This window comes from Oncorhynchus masou, chromosome 1, assembly GCF_036934945.1.
Source record: "Oncorhynchus masou masou isolate Uvic2021 chromosome 1, UVic_Omas_1.1, whole genome shotgun sequence".
Lineage (NCBI taxonomy): Eukaryota > Metazoa > Chordata > Actinopteri > Salmoniformes > Salmonidae > Oncorhynchus > Oncorhynchus masou.
Window position 1 is genome coordinate 19,808,642 of NC_088212.1, and position 18,514 is coordinate 19,827,155.

The window sequence follows — 18,514 nt, forward strand, 5'->3', positions numbered from 1 at the left end:
CGGCACAGCCAGAAGAGGACTGGCCACCCCACATAGCCTGGTTCCTCTCTAGGTTTCTTCCTAGGTTTTGGCTTTTCTAGGGAGTTTTTCCTAGCCACCGTGCTTCTACACCTGCATTGCTTGCTGTTTGGGGTTTTAGGCTGGGTTTCTGTACAGCACTTTGAGATATCAGCTGATGTACGAAGGGCTATATAAATAAATTTGATTTGATTTGATTTGATATTCATAAACTAATCATTTTTCACGTACAAAAATACCAAAATAGTTTTTCAAAACAAAGCTAAAATGTATGGACCCCAGTTTGAAAATCCCTATCATAGCACACCTGGATGAGGTCCTGTTTATTATGCAGGGTTTGGCTGCCGGGGCTAGTAAACTAAATAGTCAGGCAAGTTGAGTCTGCTCAGTGGTTGCCTTATTGGGCAAGGGAAATTTAGCAACATGACAGGATCAATCACAGTTCGCAAATTTTCCGTACATCGTCTCTCACTCACTCAAGTCAGATCGAACCGCTGTCTCTACACAAACATGTGTGCTGTGTCAATTGAAATGACCTACCTTGAAGTGACCCAGGTCCAATAGCATGAGGTTCTGAGTGGAGTCGTAGAAGCCGGTTTGGGGCACGATCACGTAGGAGGCCATGAGGTTGACGTTCAGATCCAGAACCTTCTGGGTCTCAATCACGTACATCAGCCCTGCAGACAACAATATATAATGGACGGCATACTTCAACACGTTCTTACATAATATAGGATATGAAAGGGGAGGGAGGGGTGTCTGTCAATAGGAAATAAGAAGTATGGATTGGAGATTGAGGTCAATGAGGCAGATATCCTGGCTGATTAATCATAAGTTTACCTCACCAACCTCCATGTCCATAGAAAATAAATGAATATATCTCCATATTTGGGCCTGCAGCATATGTAAACAAATCCATCAGTGCTGTGTTTCAGCCCAGGAAAGTCAGTGTGGCCTGTCAGTCAGAGCTAGAGGCGGGGCTCTGACCTGTGGAGGTGCGGTCTCGGAACTGTTCCAGCTTCATGAGAGTGGCGTTGGTCAGCTCGTCTAGCTGGAGGTCATCAGGCGGCAAGAAGAACGCAGACATGCTGTTCACCGTCACCTGCCGGAGGGAGACACAGGTACCCATGTTGTTACACATGCAAGCACACTAATTTTGTTCTAACAACTCCACGCCAGATTGAACCGAGGAACAACTGATATAGTAATGAAACAGGTACCCCCCCCCCCACACACACACACACACACACACACACACACACACACACACACACACACACACACACACACACTAACAGCGTCATAGATGATCTCCAGAGGCTGGGACTCGACGTGGAGCCGCTGGTCAGCACTCTCATCCAGAGGGTTGGTCTCAAACAGGATGTCAAGCAGGGGGGTCCCTGTTACCGTGGCAGCCTTCCTCGACGACAGCAGCGTGGGTGCCGGCCGATTATTTGCCAGTCCTTTCACCTCAAACAGACTAAGCTGTGCCGACAGCCTGAGGGCAACAACAACAACACCAGCAGCATCAGAACCAAGGGCAGAGAGTGGAGGGAGCAGTGGAAGAGAGAGAAGTCTGGAGAGCGAGAAAGGGGGAGAGAGAAAAAGGGGAGATAGATGAGGGAAAAGCAATGGGGGAGAAAGAGAGAGATACCGACAAACGGAGCATTGCAAAATAGTGTCGTCAGCTGTTCTCAAGTTTGCTCTTGGACAATGGCACGACAACAAAAACCTGGCAACAATATCCCATTGATAAAGCACTACAACAGGGAAGGAGGAGGAAAGTATTTAAACGCAGGGTCTGTTCACAAGTGTACAGAGTTACCGATTATAAATAGATTTTGTAGAACAGATATGATATTCTGTCATGTCAATTTTGACATCATGTCAGCTCTTCATTTCTGTGTGCAACGTTCTGAACGTTTCCCCTCACCGAACACACCCCAGAGTGTGTACTGGGCATACTTAATGGCTTGTGCTCCGGGCCTCTGGGTCAGCATGGTTTTCAGGTCTTCAACTGTGACCTTGAGGATTTCATTCTGATCCTTGTTGTCTTTCATTGAGAAAGACATCCTCTTCATGTGAAAATGTATCTTAATGTCCTCAAACTGAAAAAAACAAAATGAGAGAGGGACAAGAGATTGTGAATAGTGTCCTGGGTTATCTTTCTATTTCCAGGGATTGCTGTACTGCACTACGATGTGTAGGAAATATACAGTAGCCACTCACGTTCTTTGGCAGGTTATGATTGACAGCTACCTCACTGTAGCCAATGGCGGTGTAGAGTTTGGCCTTCTCGGCAGGAGTCATAAGCTCACCAAAAGCTGAGGAGAATAAAGATTTTTATATTGTCCATAAAATGTGTCTAGCTTCACAAAAACAAACATTAAAACATCATCCTCATCAGGAGCGCCTTATCATCAAGATAATTTCAAATCAACTTTACAAAAGGGAAGAAAATGCTAAATGCAATTCCAAGTGTGCAATTAAATCATAGACATGACTGGTCCAAAACCATTATTATCATCATCATGAGCACCTTGTTATCAACATGATTCAATACTTGATAATTCATAGGGTGGGACAGGACAGGGTTAAAGGGAAATGTCAAACATTTTTTACTTCATATTCATCATCTTCACCACCACCCCGACATCAACATGTGAAAATGACACATTTTTATGTTTTGAAGTAAAAAAGATAAGTGTTTCCAATGACATCATCAACCACTTAGTAGACACTTAATAGGCAATGCCTGCTCATAATTGGTTAAAATCACACAATGCGCCCCGATGATGTCATTTTGAAACCAGCTGAATGACACACAGTAAACCAGCTGAATGATTGGCACGTTGGCCTTATGAGAAAAGAGGCAAGGCGACCTGTAGAAGACGAAGCATTGGTGCCCTGGTAGCCTACTCGTCTGATCTCATTTATTGCTTATATGTCTGTCTAAATCCAAGGACACTCTCCTCTCACGGTGCCCATGCATCTCTTTGCAAAGTAACAACTTTGATTTGCTGCCAATTTCTCCCAATAAAATAAATGTTTGGTTGGTTCAGAACGCATGTGCCGATGCGGTCTTCTAAACTCCAACCGTGCTTCACCTGTGTCAGAGGATTCTGCGGAAAGGAGCGACAACCTCCTGGACAATGGACGGTTTTTATTTTACCTTCATTTAACCAGGTAGGCAAGTTGAGAACACGTTCTCATTTACAATTGCAACCTGGCCAAGATAAATTAAAGCAGTTCGACACATACAACAACACAGAGTTACACATGGAGTAAAACAAACATACAGCAATAATACAGTAGAAAAATAAGTCTATATACAATGTGAGCAAATAAGGTGAGATAAGGGTAGTAAAGGCAAAAAAAGAAAAAGACCATGGTGGCAAAGTAAATACAATATAGCAAGTAAAACACTGGAATGGTAGATTTGCAGTGGAAGAATGTGCAAAGTAGAAATAGAAATATTGGGGTGCAAAGGAGCTAAATAAATGAATTAAATACAGTAGGGGGAGAGTTAGTTGTTTGGGTTATATTATAGATGGGCTATGTGCAGGTGCAGTAATCTGTGAGCAGCTCTGACAGCTGGAGCTTAAAGCTAGTGAGGGAGATAAGTGTTTCCAGTTTCAGAGATTTTTCTAATTCGTTCCAGTCATTGGTAGCAGAGAACTGGAAGGAGAGGCGGCCAAAGGAAGAATTGGTTTTGGGGGTGACCAGAGAGATATACCTGCTGGAGCGCGTGCTACAGGTGGGTGCTGCTATGGTGACCAGCGAGCTGAGATAAGGGGGGACTTTACCTAGCAAGGTCTTGTAGATGGCCTGGAGCCAGTGGGTTTGGCCAGCCAACGAGAGCGTAGAGGTCACAGTGGTGGATTTGGTGACAAAACGGATGGCACTGTGATAGACTGCATCCAATTTATTGAGTAGGGTATTGGAGGCTATTTTGTAAATGACATCGCCAAAGTCAAAGATCGGTAGGATAGTCAGTTTTACGAGGGTATGTTTGGCAGCATGAGTGAAGGATGCTTTGTTGCGAAATATGAAGCCAATTCTAGATTTAACTTTCGATTAGAGATGTTTGATGTGAGTCTGGAAGGAGAGTTTACAGTCTAACCAGACACCTAGGTATTTGTAGTTGTCCACATATTCTAAGTCAGAACCGTCCAGAGTAGTGATGTTGGAAAGGCGGGCAGGTGCAGGCAGCGATCGGTTGAAGAGCATGCATTTAGTTTTATTTGTATTTAAGAGCAATTGGAGGCCACGGAAGGAGAGTTTGTATGGCATTGAAGCTCGCCTGGAGGGTTGTTAACACGGTGTCCAAAGAAGGGCCAGAAGTATACAGAATGGTGTCGTCTGCGTAGAGGTGGATCAGAGACTCACCAGCAGCAAGAGCGACATCATTGATGTATACAAAGAAGAGAGTCGTTCCAGGAATTGAACACTGTGGCACCCCCATAGAGACTGCCAGAGGCCCGGACAACAGGCCCTCCGATTTGACACACTGAACTCTATCAGAGAAGTAGTTGGTGAACCAGGCAATCATTTGAGAAATGAAGGCTAAAGGACAGGCCGAGGAACAACATGCACAGTGGATTGACAGGAATTCTCCACCTCAATATCAGTATGGGGTCTTTTCAAGTGCCTTGTCTCGCCATTGTCAATTTTTGTAGCTAGGTTTGTACTTGGTAGGCCTACAATGCCATTTAGCTAGCCACTGCCTACTTCAAGCTTGCAAGCCAAAAAGATTGCAGCTGTGGCAGGATGCTGGCACTAACAGACATTCTGCGTTTATTTATTAGTCAAAGTGAGACCCTGTATCAAATGTGAAATGTCTCAATTAATAAGAATGTATGTACAAAATGGAGCATGGTGATTGGGTATGTGGGCAGTCTCACCTCCGGTCTTGACCTCCTTGGACTTGGCGCCGTCATCTCCTGACCAGCCGGACCACATCCAGCCCAACCAGCCCTGAGATTCCTCCTCCACCTTCACCCCCGGACGAAAGATACGCAGACCCGCCTTGCTCGCCTGGAACAACCAACCATTGCTAGTCACAGTCTACACATAACGCCTCAGCCACAACCACTAGCTGGAACCACTGTTAGTTAGACTGTGACCACGTGTTGCACTGGTGGTTGCGCTATGGCAGTGTGACTAAGTAGGGTTATTTCAGTCATGCTTTACTGACATTTTGAACAAATGAGTTAGTTGACGGACAGACAGGCCAAACACATTACAGTAGATGCAGAGAAGAGGTAGTTAACTAGGAATAATTCAACAGATAGCTCAATCCGTACCTCCATCTCAGCTTGCTGCCTGGCCAGCGTGATGTTAAAAATATCCAGAGTCCGCTCAGTCTCCTGGGCACATGGAGGGAAAGATGAATCCATTAAAACAGTTCCCAGACCGTTATGGGAATCGATCAATTATTACTTCATCAATTACTTAACGTCCATCAATCAATGCAGCAGAGTAGAGAAAAGGACTGGGCTTGCAACTCTGAAAGCGAGGGAGGAGTAGGCCTTTCTCAATCTCCACCACACCTGGGTTCAAAGAGCATTTTGTTTTCTTTTAAATACTTTGAGTGCCTGATTGAGTCAGCCCGAAGTGCCAGATGGGCAAGGCTTGAACTTTGGGGAGTATTCCATTGGTCAAATTGCAGCCAGGCAAGCTCAATCAAGCACTGCTCAAGTTTTTGAAACAAAACAAATACTATTTGAATGCAGGTCTGGGTTCCGCTCTTTAGGGAACGCAACGGAAAATGTTTCAAAACCTTTTGCAATGGAACATTTTAATGTGTCCAGGTAGTCCCTTCCTATGTCAGTTTTCCTCCATTTGGTGCCTAATGAACATGACCCTGATCTCCACACACCTCCACTTCCCTGAGCAGCTTCTCAGTGGGCTTCTTGTTGGTGATCTTGGACTTGTAGAGCGCTCTGTAACACTTGACTGTCTGCCGGTGGCGGTGGATGCGCTGCCACGACCACATGTGCAGCCGTGGCTTCACGTCCACCTCCATGATGCCCATAATCACATACTGCCACCTAGATGAAAACACAAGCAGAGTGACAGTCACAATGAGCCTAGTCTGTGTACATCACTGTAACTCAATTGATTGGAAAAATGTGTCTACTAATCTTATACTGGGTGGCATGCAACATGACACAATTATCATTCACTGCCTAAACATTAACAATAACCACAATTGTCATCAATACATCAAGAGAAAATGGTTTAAGTATTTTTTTGTATAAGAAACAAAAGAGTGAGTGTTGACCATATGTAGGCGTTGGTGTGCACATGGAATTGCGGCCGGTATTTCCTGTACGGCAGGTTGCGTGACATCATATCCACCGAGCCCAGGAGCTCCAGAATGCTGATATACTGCAGAGAGAGAAAGGATCAGAGTTCAGGGGTTAACGAAGAAGACAGAGAGGGAAATAATAAACCCGATTTTATATTGGTAAAAATACTGTAACATTTCAAATAGACAGGATAGCAAAATTGTGGAAATTGCATGTATCAGTGTCCTTCACTGTGGTTAAATAATAGCCACCCTCCTTATTATGCACATAGTTGAAGTCACAATGCAGATTCTAATGAGTTTTACAGTATTTTGGGGGGCAAATGTGCTCTTTTGCTCGAAGAAAATTGTAGCTCTTTCTCGCCCTCTCTTTCATGGCCTCTCTCCCGTCTCACCTGTGGCCTGTTCAGCTCCACGGCCACCTCTCTCAGGTTGACTACCAAGTCTACCTTGGGTGAAGAGAAGTTTACGTCTGACCGGGGGTTCATGCTCAGCTTCGCATTGGCCGTTATCGGACGAAAAACTGCCAGCATTGAACAGGAAAATTAGGTTAATAAGGATATGATACCGAATTAAACAACAATTCAACAGTGGGTTTAAATAATGAGAAAAAGTATTCAATTACAATACACTCAAATGACTGATTTGATTCCCTGTATCAGGTGGATGGCAACATGAATACCAAGACTGATCCAGACTATGAATGATGTCACACCCCTGTATCGACTAGGCAACACTCACTGAAATCGTGTTTCATGGGGGTGGAACTATAGATATCCATGCTGTTCTGGAGGCATCGCTGTGGAAACGACAGACAGGAAGAGACACTTAATTAGACATCATAGATAGACATCACTCTCACTTAAGAGACTCACCGCTCAGCAACGGTGCTGAATGATGCCACGGTCACTCACCAGGGCCTCGTCTGGCATGTGATTGGAGTACAGCATTGAGTTCACGTTCCAGTAGGCAAAGAGATTGTCCAACTGGACAAGCTGAGGAGGAAAAAGCACAACAGAAAACAGCTTAGAATGCTGTTGACAGTATAATAGTGTCATAATGTATGTAAAACTCATCTACAGAATAACTATTGCTGTAAAGAATACTCTACCTTGAAAAACAGCTTGGCTTTCTCATTCAGAAGACAAGGTTTCCAGTTCTCATCTGCGGTCTGTGGGGTAACACAGTTTTGGGGTTGAGAGGTTACGTGATACTGTTTCAGCATCAGACCACAAATAGACCATAACTCTGACCACAACCATAACAAAACCAAAGCATGGATCGCTGTCATACCTTGTCCATAGACTGCTTACAGGGTAAGGAAACCAATATCACATTTTGTCATTTGGGTGAACTATCCCTTTAACCACGGCAACATCACATATCTCACATCCAGACGTTAACTAAATCGAACCGCTGCAATTTAGATTGTACATCATCCACAATGAATGACAGATTTCATGAGAAGGCGACACACACATTACCTGAAGGCTGAGGTTCTGTAGAGACATTCCAAATGATAATGGGCATTTGGGATTGGTGACCTGAGAAAGAGAGAAAGAGATGAGAGGAGAAAGAAACTTACAGTAATGCAACACAGTAGTAATATACATAGTTCTAGTACTGTAGAACTAGTGTAGTACAACTGTAGTACACTAGGCAGAATACTCACGTCATCCTCATAGCGGATGTGGATGTTGGAGATCTTCACCTGAAGGTTCTTGATCACCTGTGTCACCAGTTTCTCCACAAAGGTGTCTTGTTTCTCAAGTGCGGGGTTTTCTGTGACACCAATGAACATGATATAAGAACACATGCATTAAAGTCACAGTCCTGAGTCTGTGTTTTAACCCAAAGGCAGCCCCGCCAAGGGGTGCATCTGGGGAAATGTAAACACTGACTGGCAGTCTGAGATGCACATGACGGTTTTAAACATTTTGAAGCTATACATAACTTACAAAGACTCAAAATGTATAATATTGTAACTAACTGCCAAAAACAGACAGACACATGAACTCTGACCTTGTTCAGCTGCTTTCTGTTTGGTCTCTTCGATCCTCTGCAGCTCCCTCTGACGAGCCTCCTGAAGCTGTTTCTCCTCCTTCTCTGCATCATACTTTATACCTGAAACATGCAAAGACATAGGCTACCCATTAACAAAAGCAAAGAGACATGCACACACACACACACACTACAGCTAGGGTTAATGCATATCGGTGATACGGTCAGGTTCTCACTGGCTGTGGGCACGATGAGCAGGTAAACTCCATCCAGTGTAGCTTCCACAGACTGAGTGTACAGATTCTTCCATGGAATCTTCAGCTCCAAACGTCCTGACAGAACCACACACACAAACACACACACACAGCAGAGGGAGAGAACAAATAGAAAGAGGTTGAAGAGTGAGAAAGAGGGAGTAGGAGGGAGGCACTATTGTAAATGTCATAGGGTTACGGTAGGTGTTGGGTTGAGAGTCATCGTACAAATCTTACCTATATGTCCGGCTCTTACTTTAAAAGGAATGTCAAGTTGACTCTGAAACAAGAACAAAAATATTCAGCACAATATAATGTCAATGTACCTACATAATTAACAACTGATACGTTTAGCAGTAGGCCTAGCCATTCATGTAAAACCTACCAAGGCATTTTCCTTTATTTCAAGATTTCTGAGCACAGCATCACCTAGGGGGAAAAAAGCATATTGGTTTAAAAAGACTCAAGAAGCACTGATGCAACTGTGGTGGGGATCATACTGCCTTGAGTGCCCTGTTAGGGTGAATGAGGTCGAGGTGTCAAAGATCAGGGCTGCGTAACGATTCTCCTATGTGGAGGCCTGTGAAAAGAGTTGAAGGGGCAAGAGGCAACAGTGTTGAAAATATGGTGGTGGATGCATTGAAACCAGTTGAATATACAGCGCTAATAGATACATAGTACCATGAGGTTGGAAACATATAGGGCTGAGCCTAAGCTGACAAATAACTTCACAATACAAATATTGGCAAGCGGCACCTTGTGTTATCATGTGCTCTGTCTGTTGGCAAGGTGTCAGGCTTTGGACTTACAACTCCAAGTATCATATATTTCTGGTTGTGCAACTTTTAGGTGCAATGACTGCAACCAAATGCTTCCTGTAGTTGTTGATCAGTCTCTCACATCGCAGTGGAGGAATTTTGGCCCACTCATGCAGAAATGCAACATTTGTGGGAACTGCTCATTTCAAGTCCTGCCTCAATTGGGATTAGACCATTCCAAAATTGACTAGGCCATTCCAAAATTTCAAATGTTTTGCTTTTTAGCCATTTTCATGTAGACTTGATTGTGTGTTTTGGATCATTGTCTTGCTGCATGACCCAGCTGCACTTCAGCTTCAGCTCACAGACGGATGATCTGACAATCTCCTGTAGAATTCTCTGATATGCTTGACCGTTGGTATGAGGCTTTTACTGTGGAATGCTTTGTTTGGTTTTCGCCAGGCATAATGGGACCCATGATGTGATGTACAAAAAGTTGACTCAAGTTTGCCAAAAACATCTGGAAGCACCTGGATGATTATCAAGACTCTTGGAAGAATGTTCTATGGACAGATGACTCAAAAGTATAACTTTTTGGATGACATGCCTGGCGAAAACCAAAAGCTGCCTTCCACAGTAAGAACCTCATACCAATGCTAAAGCATGGTGATGGTTTGGGGATGCTTTGCTGCCGTAGGACCTGGACCACTTGCCTTAAAAGAAGGAACCATGAATTCTGCTCTGTATCAGAGAATTCTACAGGAGATTGTCAGGCCATCCATTGAAGCACAGCTGGGTCATGCAGCAAGACAATGATCCAAAACACACAATCAAGTCTACATAAAAATGGCTTAAAAGCAACAAATTTGACATTTTGGAATGGCCTAGTCAAAGTCCAGATCTAATCCCATTTGATATGTTGTGGCAGGACTTGAAATGCGCAGTTCATGCATGAAAACCCACAAATGTCACTGAGTTAAAGCAGTCCTGCGTGGAAGAGTGGGCCAAAATTCCTCCACAGCGACAATAGAGACTGACCAACAACTACAGGAAGTGTTTGGTTGGAGTCATTGCAGCTAAAGGTGGCACCGGTTATTGAGTGTAAGTGGGCAATACATTTTTTTACAGAGCATCATTGGGTGTTGCATAACTTTGTTTATGAAATAAATTAAATAAGTATGTAATTGTTGTGTTACTTGTTCACTCAGATAATATTAGGTTTTGGTTGAAGAGCTGATAAAAATCAATATAAAAAATATGCAAAATTGGCAACGTGTCAAATGTTTGCAGACAGGAGAAGTATGATATTGAATAATCTGTGAATGGAAAATGTTGCAACTGTGGTGGGGATCATACTGCCTTGAGTGCCCTGTTAGGGTGAATGAGGTCGAGGTGTCAAAGATCAGGGCTGCGTAACGATTCTCCTATGTGGAGGCCTGTGAAGAGAGTTGAAGGGGCAAGAGGCAACAGTGTTGAAAATATGGTGGTGGATGCATTGAAACCAGTTGCTTGTGTTTGAAGTCAATCAAGTAATCTGGATACACTCATTGTGAAGGTGGATTTTGTGGCATTTATAGCCACCGTGATTAATTGTACAGCACAATTGTCTAAGAAGTCCAAGAAGCTGAATATCATATCTGCAGCCGAGAAGTTTTGGGGGCTCCAAGATTTCACGGCAGAAGCAGTACAAGGACTATGGTCCTAGGAAATGTCCAGCCCTTACAGGAGGCTTCTGAGCCTGTATTGGGACCTGGTTAGAATGAGGTTTTTACAGAAAAGCAGGTAGAAAAAAAAAAAATTTTTTTTTATAGTTTGTCTATTTATTTTTACTCGAATGTTTTCCTTTTTGGGATCCTTATTATCCACCCGCACAGTAAGTGGCGGAATGCACTTCTAATTGTTGCGAACGCCGTTATACCATAGAAGAAGACAAATAATAAGAAACGGGCGTGAACACACTTGGACTCCAGCCAACAAAAAAAACGTTGGCTTTTTGGGGGTAGGGCTTGCGAGCAAACCTGTGAAGATGGCTACCTGGGCTAGTTGACTGACGTGGGCTAGCAAACGTAGCTACCTAGTTAGCAAATAAAACCCCATAATAGCTAGCCAGTTGCCAACAAAACCTTAACAAGCAAGCATAGTAGCAGTACTTTCCCTCAGCAACCAGCCATGTATTACTATGGGAAACACTCTTTTCACGGCACTTCGATACTAGTAACGTTACCGAAATGACTTTTTCCGTAGCACGTTAGGAAATGGACCAGGGCTATCCAAAATCACTTAGTATTTAAATGCCGTGAAAATAGTGTGCCCGTTGTCTTGCAAACCATAACACTTAATCGTCAAAGTAACGTTACCTCCCCAAATCCCGAGCTTGAGTTGTGAGGTGTCAAGGTTCACAACGTAGTCCCCCAGAAACCTGTTTAGGACATCTACCACCACGCTTTCGAAGACCATGTTGCTGTGTCGTTCACCTCTCGGTCACCATGTTAAGCTGTTTACTTTAAGTTTCTCTTGACTAGCTAGCTACCTGTCCCACCTAGTCCTGTTTCTCAAGCATTTGGTTGCGTCAGTAGAGTAGCGGTGGGGAGTCGATTCCAAAATAATCGATTCCTTGCCAGTCGACTCCCATTTCTAGTTGTCAAGCTTCGATTCCACTATGAATGGACTCCTAAAGTTCAGTATTTTTGCAACGGAGGAAACTATTTGACGTCGCCTACTTCGAGAACAAACTCTCGCATATTTCACAGCTACGGGGGTGCAATACACAGCGAAGAAAGAGAGGGAGAGACGGCAGAGGCACAGCCAGGCATAGTCATGTCGACCACCAGGCAGAAAGTCTGAACCGTGCATCGGCAATCAAAATATATAGCGTTGGCTATAGCAATGGTGTATATTAAAATGGAAGAGCAGGCGAGGGATAGAGAGGATGGGGTCAGGCAGACAGACTGTCGGAATAGGCGCATAAACTATATTTTGGTAATCTGTATCTCGCAGTGCCTTGTAAATTCACCTAAAGTATTTTAAAGTATATATTAAGCTACCAATGAGTATGATTAATTTCAATTCACTGGCACTATGACGAATAGTTTAAACATCGTCAAATTCATGTTTAATTAGGCCTAAATGTACAGTAAAACGTATTGTGTTTATAGATTATTTAACGAAACCCAGGTAGGCTGTTGATGTCCTGTGGGCGGCAGGTAGCCTAGAGCGTTGGGCCAGTAACCGAAAGGTTGTCGGATCGAATCCCCGAGCTGACAAGGTAAAAATATGTCGTTCTGCCCCTTAGCAAGGCAGTTAACCCACTCTTCCCCGAGCGCAGTAGACGTGGATCTCGATTATGGCAGACCCGCACCTCTCTGATTCAGAGGGGGTGGGTTAAATGCGGAAGACACATTTCAGTTGAATGCATTCAGTAACACAACTAGGTTTTCGCTCCAACCAGATTAATTTGTTCAACCAGCTAATTATGGAATCAGATGCCCTAGATTGAGGTTGGAGTGAACCTAAAGGGTGGTAGCGTTCCACGAACAGGGTTGGAGAGCTCTGTCAAAGCAGGACATCCCCGCTAAACTTTTTGGAAATGGTCAATTCACTTAAACGCATCTCAAGTGCAAATATGGTTCAGCAGCTCAAATCAGCAGGATGGAGGGCATTGTTATTAGGAAGTACGTCTACCATGGATCAGTAAAATAACGATTTTGATCACACTTTATCAATTTAAATATTACGGGGACGTCTATACATTTGGCAGCCAAACATAAAATGTTTTCACGCCTATAATAAACTCCAGGCTTCCATCATGTCAATTATATAAAATATTAATTATCTAGTAATACCCGTCCGAATAGGGCTATAACATGGCAAAGAATATGTGTATCAACACAGTACCAGCATCATCCCATGTGATCCGTCAAGGCTGCACACAGCATAAATATTACTGCAATATTCTAGTTCCTACACATTACCTTCTATATTCAAACAAAATAGGCTAAATTGATGACTAAATGGGCATGCTCATGTCCTCTAGAACGCACATGTAGTCTTCCAAGTAGGACTGTGACGAGGTGGCTTGTCCCCATCCGTTTCTGCGTGCTTTCGAGTCGAGCAAGAGTCGCCTCTTTCAACTCTAACCACAGGAGTCGACTACTTTCGACTCCAACAATAGGAGTCGCCATAGTCTATGGCATATAGAAAATAAAAGGCCAATAGTGTGCAACTGCAGCCCACAATTTGGGGCGTTCCTGTGTTTAGGCATTCCTGCATGTGCCCCACCTCGATTATCCCATTGGGCAATTGGTAAGTTGCACTGAGCCCGCCATGGCATTTCTCTTAACAAATATATATTTATATATATTCACTGTGACCTGTTGCTTACTGTCTGGCTGAGGGAGTGAGTGTTGGGGAGGGACGGATGGGTGTGTGTTGAGAGAGCACTACAGCTATTGGCTGAGTCATGTGAGCGAGAGAAGAGGGAGCAGCGCACGTCCTGACAACTTTTTACCAAGTTGTACATAGGCTATTTAGATTGTCGTTTGTATACTGTTTTTTTTCTGCAATAAATACAAATAATAATAAATACATTTAGATGGTCGTTATGGAGACACCTATTTCCAACCCATTTTCGTAAAACATGAATACATTAGGGCTGCATTCCAAACACATTATTTTACCCCCTCAACGGGTTAATATGAACCACAATTCAATGCAAACTATAGTCACATGTCAAACTCTGGTGGCCGCGAAGTGTCAAATTCAATAAACAAGGCTGCATTTTCGGCATGTTAGAAAAAAGTATGAAGTTAGCTTGCAAAAAAATGTGTGTGTGTGTGTGTGTATATATATATATATATTTTTTTGACATTTACATTTAAGTCATTTGGCAGACGCTCTTATATACACACATTGATTTTAACGTTGGCAAATTGGCTTAGTCTCGTAGTGAGGAGCCTATAAAACGTTGCTCGATTCATAAATATATTTTTTGCAATTCTGAAATGTATTGGAATAAATGACCAAACTATAAAACTAGCTAGCCAGCTATGGGTAACTGTAGCTAGCGACCTGACAGGAGTGCTAGCTAAATACTTTAGCATACTAGGTACATTAATAATTTAGGATGGTTGTTTTTAAGTTCAACTTCAAGATTTCAACCAAGGACGTTGCCTCTCCAATCATCACTCGGAGATTTAACGTACACTCGGATGTGACGACGTAAAACGTCATTCAAGGGCTGATAGTTTATGGCCGACGGCTGTCTACTTTTAGTTTGAAACGCAGCCTAGAACTGATGCACATCAAGAAATAATGGAGTCAAAGCAGTAGAAGTTCTAGCTTGTATGGCTCCCTTCAGTGCCCCGCCAACAAACAAAAAAACTATAAAGTTTATTCAGACATTTGGAACAACAAAAAATAAAAAAAATCATAACATTTAAAACTATGTAAATATAAAAAATATATACAAAAATAAGACTCATAAATATCAAAAAGAAGTAACAAAGACAAATAGAAACAAATTTGTGTTGATTTGGCTCTTGAGCGTCAATACATTACCCATCCCCCAATACTGTCAACCAAGAGTCAAGACTAAACCAATTCACCTTGGTGGTGTGCAGACTGGTTTTATATTATTCTTAACAATTTTGTTTATAATAGCATTTTTTTCCACCTTTATTTAACCAGGTAAGCTAGTTGAGAACAAGTTCTCATTTGCAACTGCGACCTGGCCAAGATAAAGCATAGCAGTTCGACACATACAACAACACAGAGTTACACATGGAATGAACAAAATATACAGTCAATAATACAGTAGAATATAAAGAAAACAAAGTCTATATACAGTGAGTGCAAATAAGGGAGTTAAGGCAATAAATAGGCCATGGTGGCGAAGTAATTACAATATGGCAATTAAACACTGGAATGGTAGATGTGCAAACGATGGATGTGCAAGTAGAGATACTGTTGTGCAAAAGGAGCTAAGTAAATACAGTATGGGAATAAGGTAGATAGATGGGCTGTATACAGATGGGCTATGAACAGGTGCAGTGATCTGTGAGCTGCTCTGACAGCTGGTGAGGGAGATGGGAATCTCCAGCTTCAGTGATTTTTGCAGTTCGTTCCAGTCAGTGGCAGCAGAGAAATGGAAGGAAAGGCGACCAAAGGAGGAATTGGCTTTGGGGGTGACCAGTGAGATATACCTGCTGGAGCGTGTGCTACGAGTGGGTGCTGCTATGGTGACCAGGGAGCTGAGATAGGGCGGGGCTTTACCTAGCAGAGACTTGTAGATAACCTGTAGCCAGGTTACCTCGGGTGATTTCTGATATATGGCCAATATACCATGGCTAAGGGCTGTGTCCAGGCACTCTGTGTTTCATTGTGCATAAGAACAGACCTTAGCCGTGGTATATTAGCCATATACCACACCTCCTTGGGCCTTATTGCTCAATTATAAACCAGGTTCGAGTCCTGAATGCTGATTGGCTGAAAGCCATGGTTTATCACACCATATACCATGGGTATGACATTACATTTTTTTACTGTTCTAATTACGTTGGTAACCAGTTTATAAAAGCAATAAGGCACTCTGGGTGTTTTTGATATATGGCCAATATACCAATAAACAGCCAATATAATGGCTGTATCCAGGCACTCCGTGTTGCGTCATGCTTAAGAGCAGCCCTTAGCCGCGGTATATTGGCCATATACCATACCAAGTTGTGCCTTATTGCTTAATCATAGCAGTCAAACGAGATCCATTTGATGGAAAATAAAGGTCAAATTATCTTTTCTCTTGCGACATATTCAAATTCCTTTATTATATCATGTCATAGCTCGTAATAATTATTATTTTGAGGAAAACCGAATTTTGCTTATAACGTCGTAACAAGTTACTACGATATTCCTTTTTAATTGGCTCGATAAAATTATGGAAAAAATAGTTTATTGTATAACTATGGAAACTCCTCATGCTGTGACATTTGTATCAATTTGGCATAGGTTTCAGTTCTTTTGGGCGGGTTTTGAGTGGAAATTTTAGCAAATCCTGGCAACCCTGCCCTCCTGCATGACATCTTTGATTTGATTTTGATTTGATTTGATCTTCATGCTTGTGTGACACTTTTGAATGGGTCACAAGGGTTTTATCTGATTGAAAGTTTTTTTTTTCTCTCAAAGTTGCCGGGGATGTCAAGTGTCCTACTTATATCAGTACACTTGTAACAACCTAAGGCGTTACGAAACTTCTATTCGATATATACTAAATGAGCCACATATAGCAAATACACCAAAATAGGCATACAAAACTCCTCACTTGGTGAGTGGAAAAAACACCACCTGCTGCAGAAGACAGATTTTTGACCCAGTTATCCCTCTTGCTTAGCCTCTTCTTTTCTGGTTTATCTGAATGAGTGTTTGTATATTCAAGTTTCTTTGTTACTGTTAACATGGTTCAAACAAGCACATTTAAACCTTTAACCCTTAATAAGCATTGCTTGTTATTTCTATATTTTACCATTTTCGCTATTTATGTGCCTCGGGGTCCTCCCGAGTGGCGTAGTGGTCTATGGCACTGCATCGCAATTGATAGCTGTGCCACTAGAGATCCTGGTTAGAGTCGGCCGTGACCGGGAGACCCATGGCGCGACGCACAATTGGTAAAGCATAATCCGGGTTAGGGGAGGGTTTGGCCAGCAGGGATGTCCTTGTTCCATTGCGCTTTAGCGACTCCTGTGGCAGGCCGGGCGTATGCACGCTGACACGGTCGCCAGGTGTAGGGTGTTTCCTCTGACACATTGGTGTGGCTGGCTTCCGGGTTAAGTGGGTATTGTGTCAAGAAAGCAGTGTAGCTTGATTGGTCGTGTTTCGGAGGACGCATGGCTCTCGATCTTCGCCTCTCCCGAGTCCATATGGGAGTTTCAGAGATGAGACAAGACTGTAACTACCAATTGGATACCATGAAATTGGGGAGAAAAAAGGGTAAAGGTAAAATAAATGTCCCTCGAACCCGAGGGGCGCAACTTTGACTGGGAATGGGGAGGGGGGGCATGACCCCCCCACATTCCAAAACGTAATTTGTGTCCCACCCAGTTTTATAATCGCACTGTGATACAAAGGCAGCATCAATGTGCTTTAAGACCATGCAGACGCCTCTGTGCTGTTGGGTAGGCTGTTTGGCTGTTTCAGTCGACTGGATTTAGGACCACAAGGACACCACAGAGCAGGTGGACAGGCTGTGTGAAGGCAAAGCTATTATTATAGGACCCGCATGGTGCTGCTGTCTGCAGATGCGGTCGCTGTGTGTTGCGCTTTTTCTCCGGGTTGTAAAAGAAAGAAGAGCAGAAACTGGCTACTCTTTATTTGACGGATGTAGCTGGCAAGGAAACAGCTGTTTGACTTAACAGAAAAAAAAGTATTTATTCCCAGTGCTAAGCTAGTAGTGTAACTGACATGTAACATTAGCTAATGTTTCTTCCCCCTCTCGAATTGTGTTCTGTCTGAAGAGAATGAACTAGCTAGCTAGTAGCTACCACAGCCAGTTCAGCTCTAGCCTCTAGCTATCTGTCAAGTAGCAGCATCAACAGCTGTTGTGTGTATGGAATGTTTTGTAGCCTTTTTGTCCCATTTCACAGAAGTAAATTAACTTGACTAGTTTTGGCAAGTTGATGTACCATTAGAGCTAGCCAAAAGTTGGCTAACATTAGCTAACAAGCTAGCTCACTAACTTTAGCTATTATTTTTGCCTCAATCACACTACATCTGAATCAAATGATTTTGATGATGATGAATGGATACAGATATGTTTGAATGCCCAGTCATGTTCATATAATCTCAGACATAAATTACTGTAGTTTAATACCTTCCATAGGACATACTATATGCCAGTGAAACTGAATATCATGCACTCAGAAATGTAATTCCTCTACTGGAGGTGTAAAACACAAAAGGGGACATATTTGCATATGGTATGATCTTGCTTGTGAAGGCTGGCTGGATTCTGCCAAAGAGTATGTTCTTTTGTCTCAGCATTGTCAGATACAGATTCTCCCTTCTCCCTGTTTTTGTTTGCTTGGAAATGTTGATACTGGAGACTTATCAGAGGAAACTGTGTAACCTAGCATTTATAGTTGTCAGGATTTGGCCAGGGTTGTTCCGGTTGTTGGTCACTAGAT

At 42.9% G+C, this 18,514-nt stretch overlaps 1 protein-coding gene across 5 annotated transcripts in view; it reads right to left on the reverse strand.

Annotated features, from left to right (window-relative positions):
• Positions 1–11,950, reverse strand: part of LOC135528136 (intermembrane lipid transfer protein VPS13A-like) — a 67,668-nt gene extending 55,718 nt beyond the window's left edge. For all 5 annotated transcript variants that reach the window (XM_064957354.1, XM_064957115.1, XM_064957275.1 and 2 more), the window contains exons 1-20: positions 11,702–11,950; positions 8,972–9,015; positions 8,824–8,866; positions 8,569–8,664; positions 8,354–8,455; positions 8,004–8,113; positions 7,816–7,875; positions 7,443–7,502; positions 7,246–7,326; positions 7,073–7,130; positions 6,727–6,854; positions 6,305–6,411; positions 5,900–6,071; positions 5,325–5,387; positions 4,923–5,055; positions 2,248–2,342; positions 1,984–2,126; positions 1,315–1,516; positions 1,006–1,120; positions 559–695 (exon numbers count right to left, since the gene is read on the reverse strand). In XM_064957354.1, coding sequence (XP_064813426.1) covers positions 559–695; positions 1,006–1,120; positions 1,315–1,516; positions 1,984–2,126; positions 2,248–2,342; positions 4,923–5,055; positions 5,325–5,387; positions 5,900–6,071; positions 6,305–6,411; positions 6,727–6,854; positions 7,073–7,130; positions 7,246–7,326; positions 7,443–7,502; positions 7,816–7,875; positions 8,004–8,113; positions 8,354–8,455; positions 8,569–8,664; positions 8,824–8,866; positions 8,972–9,015; positions 11,702–11,801 — 2,049 coding nt within the window. In that variant the 5' untranslated portion in view covers positions 11,802–11,950. The remainder of the gene's footprint in view (positions 1–558; positions 696–1,005; positions 1,121–1,314; positions 1,517–1,983; positions 2,127–2,247; positions 2,343–4,922; positions 5,056–5,324; positions 5,388–5,899; positions 6,072–6,304; positions 6,412–6,726; positions 6,855–7,072; positions 7,131–7,245; positions 7,327–7,442; positions 7,503–7,815; positions 7,876–8,003; positions 8,114–8,353; positions 8,456–8,568; positions 8,665–8,823; positions 8,867–8,971; positions 9,016–11,701) is intronic.
• Positions 11,951–18,514: the final 6,564 nt, after the last annotated feature.